Below are 10,070 nucleotides of genomic sequence, written 5' to 3'. Positions count from 1 at the left end.
AGTTGATGGGTGAAGGATGTGTTCCCATTCCTTCCTGTGTCTTACTGGTTTGTCTGTCTCTATACCAGGGAGTCTCTGAAGAGTTCTGAGAAATTTAGCAAGGGTGAAGGTAAGGCCCTTTTCTCAAAATAAAAGAAAAATAAAAGAAAACTTTATTTTTCTGCAACTGAGGTACATTAATAGTATATTGGTACATAGGGAAGCTGGATTTTAGGGGGGGGAGTGAACTTTTTATGCATTCTCTGCATCAAAGTAAAAAAACCTTCCACGATCGTCTTCCCCCCAGCCCCCCCCCCCCCCTTAAATACCCACCTGACCCGTCTTTCCATCTTCAACAGCGCATAGGCACAGAGACAGCACCAGGAGCCACTGAGGCACTCAAATCCTATGGAGGGGGGGGGGGGGGGGCAGGGCCAATCCACGCTGTGTGTGGATATGGATGCACACAGCATGGCTCGAGAGTGAGCCTGCATGAGTTAGACGCTCTCAATGTGCTGGAGAGGAGCCGGTATAACTGTAAAAGACTGAAGGCAAGGATAGAGGTCAGATTTAAATAAGGAGAAGAGGAGGATCTGCGCTGCTCGATTGGTGTAATGAGCCATTATCAAAAAAAAAAAATGGCTCTTTACCATGTGACCGGCTGTGTCCAATCACAGCCAGCCACATGCACTGTCCTCGTGCACGCCGCTCGTGCGCACCCGCGGCGATCGGGGATGGAGAGTGTCACTGACAGTCCATCCCCGATCAGGGTAAAGAGCCAATGAAATTAGCTCTTTACCATGTGACCAGCTGTGTCCAATTACAGCCGATCACAGAATGTCAACAAAAATCACAGTAACTAGCTGTGACAGGTCCTCCTTATTGGGGGGGGGGGGGGCAATCCGTGTGTTTTATTGTGGACTTTAATTGGTTACTAGCTGTTACCGCAATCTCCTCCTCACACAGGATAGGTGTGTGAGGAGGAGATTGCGGTAACAGCTAGTTACCGATTAAAGTCCACAATAAAACACACTGATTGCCCCCCCCTCCCCCAATAAGGAGGACCTGTCACTAGCCCATCAAAGTACCTGTCACCAGCCCATCTGGTCCTCTGACAGCTACTCGGGTGGGTAATCTGATGGGCTGGTAACAGGTACCTGAGTACCTGTCATCGGAGTACCCGAGTACCTATCCCCAGCCCATTAGAGTACCTGAGAACATGTCATCAGCATACCCAAGTACCGGTCACCAGCCCATCAGAGTACCCAAGTACCTGTCTTTAGAGTACCCAAGTACCGGTCTCCAGCCCATCGGAGTACCCAAGTACTGGTCACCAGCCCTTCAGAGTACCCAAGTACCTGTCTCCAACCCTTTAGAGTACATGAGTACCTGTCTCCAGCCCATCAGAGTATCTGAGTACCTATCTGCAGCCCAATAGAGTACCTGTCTCCTGCCCATCAAAGTATCCGGGTACCTGTCTCCAGCTCATCAGAGTACCTGGATACCTCTCTGCAGCCCATCATAGTACCCGAGTACCTCTCTGTAGCCCTTCAGAGTTCCTATCTGCAGCCCAGAGTACCCAAGTATCTATCTGCAGACCATCATCAGAGTACCTGTCTGCAGCCCATCAGAGTACCCGAGTACCTGTCTGCAGCCCATCAGAGTACCCGAGTACCTGTCTGCAGCCCATCAGAGTACCCGAGTACCTGTCTGCAGCCCATCAGAGTACCCGGGTACCTGTCTGCAGCCCATGCCTCCTAGATTATGTGTTGGGGTGTTTGCTTTGCAAAATGGGGAAAAAACTGTGGGTTTCCATTGTCCTGGTGCTCCAGGGCCTTCAAAAGTGTGATAGGTTGTAATGAAATTATATGTGTAATTTATGCCCCTAGAACACCTGACGGTGTACATGCTATGTGTTAGAAATATCATAAATTGACAACTTTGTGTAAAAAAAAAAAAAAAAATTCATTTCTTTCCACTTTTTACAAAAACTTGTGGAAAAAAAAAAAGACATGTTCAAAAGACTCATTATGCCTCATAGAATATACGTTGGGGTGTTTGCTTTCCAAAATTGTGTCATTTTGTGGGTAATTCCATTGTCCTGTTGCTCCAGGGCCTTCAAAAGTGTGATAGGTCGTTATATATGCGTACTTATGCTCCTAGAACACCAGACGGTGCTCCTTGAATGTTGGGCCTCTGTGTGTGGCCAGGCTGTGTAAAAGTCTCACACGTGTGGTATCGCCATACTCAGGAGGAGTAGCAGAATGTATTTTGGGGTGTAATTGCAAGTATGCATATGCTGTGTGTGAGAAATAACTTATGACAATTTTGTGTAAAAAAAAAAATAGGTCTTAATTTTCCCCTAAGAGTTGTGGGAAAAAAATTACAACTTCAAAAAAACTTGCCATGCCTCTTACTAAATACCCTGGAATGTCTACTTTCCAAAAAAGGGGAAGGTTGGGACTTTGGGTGGAGGAGCACGGTGGGACTTACGTGCGCCTCCATCCCTATTCAATATACAAAAAAAGAGGGAGAGTTGGGACTTTTAAAAGAGAGACATGGAGAGGCTGGTAGGGAAAGTAAAATACATTTATTGGTACATGACAAATATACAACATAGCAAGTAAAAAATACACATTTAAAGTCCCAACTCTCCCTCTTTTTTGCTTTCCAAAAAGGGGTCATTTGGGGGGTATTTGTACTTTCCTGAAATTTCAGGGCCTCAAGAAATTAGATAGGTCATCGGTACATCAGGTGTGATCATTTTTCAATGACTGGCACCATAGCTTGTAGACTCTATAACTTTCACACAGACCAAATATCCACTAATTTGGGTTATTTTACCAAAGATATGTAGCAGTATAAATTTGGCCCAATTTATGGGAGAAAAAAAATTGGCCCAAATTTATGAAAAAAAATTACTTATTTGCAAAAGTTTTATAACAGAAACTAAAACAAAAATTTTTTTTTTCTAAATTTTTGCTCTTTTTTCACTTGTATCGCAAAAAAAAAAAAAAACCCAGTGGTGATTAACCACTTCTGGAGCGTAAGGATTTGCCCCCTTAATGACCAGGCCTATTTTGCGATTCGGCACTGCGTTACGCTTAACGGACAATTGCGCGGTCGTGCGACGCTGTACCCAAACAAAATTTACGTCCTTTTTTCCCCACAAACAGAGCTTTCTTTTGGTGGTATTTGATCACCTGTGCGATTTTTATTTTTTGCACTATAAAACAAAAAAGAGCGATCATTTTTGAAAAAAAAAAAATATTTTTTACATTCTGCTATAGAACATTCTCAAAAAAAAATGTAAAAATCTAAATTTAACATTTTAGGCCAATTGTTTTCTGCTACATTTTTTTTTTACCAAAAATATTGCAATAAGCGTTTGTGCAAAAGTTATCGCGTCTACTAACTACGGGAAAGATTTGTCATTTTTATTGTTTTGTTTTTTGTTTACTTGTAATGGCGGCGATCTGCGATTTTTTGCGGGACTGCGACATTTTTGGGGGTACCAGTGACATCATTACTACAGTAATCAGTGCTAAAAATATGCACTGTTACTGTAATAATTCCATTGGCAGGGAAGGGGTTAACCCTGTGGGTGATCAAGGGGTTTAGTGTGAGCCTAGGGACGTGCATCTAACTGTGGGGGGGCGTGGCTTGTGAAATCATAATAGAGACCTGTGTTCCTATATAGAAGGATCACATGATCATCCCAGGGAGAACGGTCAGCTGTGATTACAACAGCCGACCGTCCTCTCTTAGCGGGGAGCGATCGCTGGTGTCAGGCGACAAACAGAGCTGCCCGACACTCGCATCGGCTTCCCCGCTGACGATCGGGGGCGGCGCGCGCTCGCCCCCTAGCTGCCTTCCAGGCGAGCGACGTAGACCTACGTCGTTTTGCCTGTAGGAGCCAGACTGCCGCAGTAAATATACTGTAAGTGGTCCGGAAGTGGTTAAATACTACCATAAGAAAGCTCTATTTTTGTGAAAAAAAAAAAAAAAAAATGATAAAAAAAATTTGATTGGGTACAGCATGGCATGACTGAGTAGTTATCATTCAAAGTGAGCGCTGAAAGTTGAAAATTGGTTCTGGGCAGGAAGGGGGTGTATAAATGATCAAATTAACAGTGCTTGCATACATAAATTCAACTATAAATAAAATACACATACAAATGTGACCCAAAAAATGAAAATATGAAAATAGCTATATATAAAAGTGTCCAAAAATAAGGTAAGTATCCAAAGCAGTGTCCAATAAAGTGGATATTCAATAAAATGGGAGGTGCTCCAGTGCAGATATATAAACACTGGTGCTCCAAGTGGCTGTGACCCCTCAAGGAACCCTACTCACCAGAACATATGGACCCTGACTAGTGTCAGAAAAGCCTGTGAATGAATGGATATAGGTAGCACCAAATCTTCTACGTGATGATACAGGGCTGGATGGGCAATCCTAATCGGTAATGATCCTAGATGGCTCCAAATGATAGTTGCCAGAAAGAAGACCAGGGATAGTGAAGCCCGTTTATAATATTTTAATAATGAAAGCCAAAAAAATACTCACAAATGCGATAAAGTAAAAGTGCGAGGTATACTGCAGTTAGTTCCAGGAACGCCGCTATCGGCGTGCGTTCCACGGCTGGCCAGGAAGTAAACCGTAAGTGACGAATCCAAAGTGCCGTACCGGAAATACGTTGACGCGTTTCGCCCTCCCACTTGGCGTTAACATAGACAAGGAAAGGGGTGTAACTGTTCTGTATGGAAGTGGTTAAAGAAGAACCCAGACCAAAAGTATTGTGCGATGAAAATATAAACCAACTTTATTAAAATGTTTACAGTACATATGTGACACGTTAACATAAAATGATAGATTGTGATCAAGGACATATTTATATTGTTAAGCTAAGTTATGGATTACCATCTGACGCACCCTTCTAAATAAAAACTCCAGTAAATTCCCATTCAACACTCTTAAAAACTTAGAACAAGACCATAACCACCAGGACTGTAGCCGAACTGAAGCCATGCTCTAATTTCCCCATCATCCTTCCCTCTGGATTGGCCAACCAAATCCCAAAACTCAACACATCCAAGAAAGGGGATAACAGGTGCCTGTTGGTATTCCTTTACCTTGGGTAGATATCCTCTTCTGAAATCCTCACGATCTAAAATAAATGTTCAAACACTCTCTGACCCCAGTTCGTAGACTCCACCTTGAGCTTCCGAAAGAAAGTCCGCAGCCATGAAGTTCTGTGACACCACCTAAGGTGATGGAGCCACTTCTGCGGTCAGCTTTGCTATAACATCAATGGTCTCAATTATCTGATCCACGACTCCATTACACTGGTTCTTCTTACTCATGTTGATTCCCCATCCCACCTATGAAGGGTTTTCTGTATAAAACATATCTACTCTAGAGAAAACACCTACTGTAGATAATTGAGGCTTTCCCTTTCAGATATTGGGAGGGGGCAACATAACCTAACACAGTGATGGCGAACCTTGGCACCCCAGATGTTTTGGAATGGTTTCCCCATGATGCTCCTGCACTCTGCAGTGTAGGTTAGCATCATAGGAAATGTAGTTCCAAAACATCTGGGGGGCCAAGGTTTGCCATCACTGACCTAACATACAGTTATTGGTGGAAATGAAGAGAAGCTGTTTTAGGGTGCTCCTTCCATGGGAGAACAAAAGGTTATGGAAGGAGTTGGAGTCTGTTGGACCAATGGGGATTAAACATGAATATGAGAAACCATAAAAATGTTACTGGTCTCCACGTAAAAGGGACACTTACTGTTAGTAAAGTAACAGTCGCGTTATCTGTGTCATTAATAAAATTTAAAAGAAAACAAATTAAAATGCATAACTCGAGTCCCCCCATCCCCCCATGGTAATCCGGTCAGAAGATTTGATACTTCCAGTAATAAGATTTATTCTGTAGTGAAATCACACAACAGTGTTGATCACTCTGTGGACAGGGTAGTCCTAGATGGACTTGGGTGAGATACAAGGAAATTAAAGCTCAAATCCTACTAATGCAGCAATACTAGCAAAATGTGTTTTCTCCTTTGGAGACCACTGGTTTACACCATTTTATCTAAAACTGCGGCCCCTTGCTTGCCTTTATCTGGCCCCTGGGACACTCTTCCTCCCTCTGACAACAGCGGGGCATTATTCTTCTCACTGACACCAAGGATGGAGCAGAAATTGTTCTTTTGACACCAAAGATGAGAGACTATTCCTTCCACTGACACCAATGATGGGGCACTATTCCTTCCACTGACACCAGTGATGGGGCACTATTCCTCCCACTGATACCAACGATGGGACACTATTCATCCCACTGACACCAATGATGGGACACTATTCCTCCCACTGATACTAATGATGGGACACTATTCCTCCCACTGATACCAATGATGGGGCACTATTCCTCCCACTGATACCAATGATGGGACACTATTCCTCCCACTGATACCAACGATGGGACACTATTCATCCCACTGACACCAATGATGGGACACTATTCCTCCCACTGATACCAATGATGGGGCACTATTCCTCCCACTGATACCAATGATGGGGCACTATTCCTCCCACTGATACCAATGATGGGGCACTATTCCTCCCACTGACACCAACGATGGGACACTATTCCTCCCACTGACACCAACGATGGGACACTATTCCTCCCACTGACACCAATGATGGAGCACTATTCATCCCACTGACACCAATGATGGGACACTATTCCTCCCACTGATACTAATGATGGGGCACTATTCCTTCCACTGACACCAACGATGTGGCACTATTCCTTCCACTGACAACAATGATGGGGCACTATTCCTTCCACGGACACCAATGATGGGCCACTATTCCTAACACTAATACCACTGATTAGGAACCCTCCCAACCACTGAGGCTCTATGTATTTTTTTTTTTTTACACGGTTTCTCACATTATCCGGCCTCCCTAAAGTCAATAAACTGGTCCTTTGTTTGGAAAGTTCGAAGACCCCTGGTTTAAACCATATGCATAAAAACTGATAGTTGTATGCATCTCAATCAGCATTATACGGCTTCCCCCAGCCCCTCCAACTGTCACTTTTGCTAAACAGCTTGGCTTATAAAGGAAGTGGAAAAAATAAGGGATGACCCTGCTGTTTCCCAGGATGAGTTGTGTTGGTCTCGTAAAAGTACAACAGATGTTCAAAACACCTTTAAAATGGATTTATTGAAGTGCCGAGTTTTGAAGCTATGAAGGATTCCTTTTTCAGGCCTGTGATGAAGAGAACCTGCATGGCTGAGAAATGTTGCACTTCTTTGCGGTGATCATTCTTCAATAAAAAAAAAAAAAATGAAGACATTGTTTGAAGATCTGTGGTGTGCTTGCAAATATGTTCATTGATATGTTTCCAGTCTCTAGCTGGTTGCTGCTGCATCACCCACTATCCTCAAGCCCTTTCTAAGAATATATGCAATGGGAATGTTGAAATGTATTCCCCCAAAAGGACATCTGTCAAAGGGAGCCCCAATCAGAGGAATTTCAGTCCCTCAGAAAAAGTGGTAGGAATATGGCCACATACTCAGCCCTTTGTAAGTTCAAATTTCTTGGAATTGTTCTGTGTGATCAATCTATAGAGAGAGTCAATAGCTGTTCAGAGACACTCGATAATAGGGATCCGATCTTCACCTGATGAAATGCATAGGCTTGCACACAAGTCAGCTAAGCCTAAAGCCCCGTACACACGATCAGATTATCGAAAGATCTGTCGTCCGTTTTTTGTGGCATGCATGTCTGATGTGGAAAGTGAAGAGATTTTTTTCATACGAATTTTCCCGTACGACAGAATTCTACTTCAGAAGTGACGTCATGTGTTGGATTGCTTTGTAGATGTTCTTTCGTCTCTGAGCATGCCCAGTCTTGCTCTTAAGATTTTTTTCCGTCGAAATCTGTACCAATGAGACGAAAATCGGACGTTGGATTATGGACAACAAAAATTTTATAGCCTGCACATCAGGATTTTGTCATCCGAAAAGTCGGAGTCGAAAGCACCATACTAACAATCCGAAAATCGGCAGATCGGTCGTCGGACGAAACTTCCTTTCAGATTTTCTTAACGTGTGTACGGGCCTTAAGTGGTGCAGTCAAATGCATCCCATAAAACTACAGCGAAACAGCAAGCAATTCCTTGTCAGAAGGCCTACAACAGTTTACAAAGTTGCTCATTCACCAAATAGTGACTCCTTCTTGGCTGGTGTTCCAGCTGCAGAGCCACCTGGAGTATTGGTATGATTGAGGGAAGGTAGAACCTGAGATTGTGTGGATCATAAAATGGGAGGCGTCAATGAGGTGGGCTTCCCTGGAGCCCTCAAGTTTGTCTGATGTAGTAATAGTCAGCAAAACCTGGAATGGTTTCTTCCATTGAGGTTGCAAAGTCTTGACAGGATACATTTTGGCCACTACCCAGTCTCTGGTACTGAGCCAGTGTTGTGAATGTATTAGCTTAGGATCTATAAACAAATCAATTGTGACCCCCCCCCCCCCCAAGCTCCATTAGAGAATGATGCAAACGTAATATATATGTTTAGTCAAAGCTGCATAAACAAGAGAAAGATGAGAATCATGGAGAAAACAGTTCAATGGTTGGTTGTCCAAAAAGAATCTCAAAAGATAAAATGTTCTACAGCTTTCTAGGGGTGTGCCTGATGGGCATAAGAGCTAAACTCAATGCATTCCATTCCTGGTTTGGTCACAGATTTTAGTTTGTTTTTTTAAAAGCAGCATTATTTCTTTTTTACTTTCATACCAACTTGTGGGATGACGGGAGATTAAATGACACCCACAAGCTTTTTCATTGCAGCTTAGTTGCTACCTGTTAACATTCCCCCTTCTACTGGAGCTGAAGGGCGGTGAATCCTCTGGTGTTTGATAAGATGTGAATTCATTCTAAAAGCTTTACAACATTCAGAACACTGATATGGTTTCTCTCCAGTGTGAATCACCTGGTGTTTGAGAAGCTTTGACTTCCGTGTAAAAGCTTTGTCACATTCAGAACATGGGAATGGCTTCTCCCCAGTGTGAATCCTCTGGTGTTTGATAAGCATTGACTTCCGTGTAAAAGCTTTGTCACATTCAGAACATTGGAATGGCTTCTCTTTGGTGTGAATCCTCTGGTGTGTGATAAGATGTGTCTTCTGTGTAAAAGCTTTGTCACAGTCAGAACATTGATATGGCTTCTCTCCAGTGTGAATCCTCTGGTGTCTGATAAGTTTACTCTTCTCTATAAAAGCTTTGTCACATTCTGGACACTGATAGGGCTTCTCTCCAGTGTGGACCCTCTGGTGACTGACAAGGTGTGACTTTGATGCAAAAGCTTTATCACATTCAGAACACTGATAAGGCTCCGCTCCAGTGTGAATTATCTGGTGTCTGTTAAGAGTTGACTGCCTTAAAAAGACTTTGTTACACTCAGAACATGGATACAGATTCTCTCCATTGTGAATCCTCTGGTGTCTCATAAGATGACACTTTCCTGGGAAAGCTTTGTTACATTCAGAACATGGATACAGTTTCTCTCCATTGTTAACCCTCTGGTGGCTGATAAGCTCTGACTTTGATGCAAAAGCGGTGCCACATTCAGAAGATTGATATGGCTTCCTTTCAGTGTGAATAATCTGGTGTTTGATAAGTTTTGACTTCCATGGGAAAACTTTGTTGCATTCGGAGCATTGAAATGACTTCTCAACTTTGTGGAATTTCTGGTGTTGGATAAGATTTTGCTCTCTTGTAAAAGTTTTTTTGCAATAAGAACATGAAAATGGCTTCTCTCCAGTGCCAACCATCCTGTATCTGATATTATCTGACTTTATTCTAGAAGCATTGTCACTTCAAGAACACTGAAAAGCGGAATCGATGTTGATGAGTATCCTAAACCTTTATGGTATTCATGACATGGTCATGTTTTGTATCCTGTGGGACTCCTCCAGTGAACTGTACTAAAGCGTTTCAGTCAGAACACCCATATGGCTCATCCCCAGGGTGACTCAGTTGTGCTCATGAAGGCCACCTTGACCAGAAAC

The 10,070-nt window shown here is 43.0% G+C and overlaps 1 protein-coding gene across 1 annotated transcript; it reads right to left on the bottom strand.

The window, feature by feature from the left end:
* Positions 1-8,852: 8,852 nt before the first annotated feature.
* On the bottom strand, positions 8,853-9,839 carry LOC309548353 (uncharacterized protein; the record flags this gene model as incomplete). Its single annotated transcript, XM_082248291.1, has 1 exon — positions 8,853-9,839. The coding sequence occupies exon 1, from the start codon at positions 9,831-9,833 to the stop codon at positions 8,853-8,855; it is 981 nt and encodes a 326-aa protein (XP_082104417.1). The 5' UTR covers positions 9,834-9,839.
* Positions 9,840-10,070: the final 231 nt, after the last annotated feature.

This window comes from Pelophylax lessonae, assembly GCF_965119305.1.
Source record: "Pelophylax lessonae genome assembly, chromosome: 2".
Classification (NCBI taxonomy): Eukaryota; Metazoa; Chordata; class Amphibia; order Anura; family Ranidae; genus Pelophylax; species Pelophylax lessonae.
Note: the sequence above shows the minus strand (reverse complement) of the source record. Positions and strands in the feature narration are given on the sequence as shown.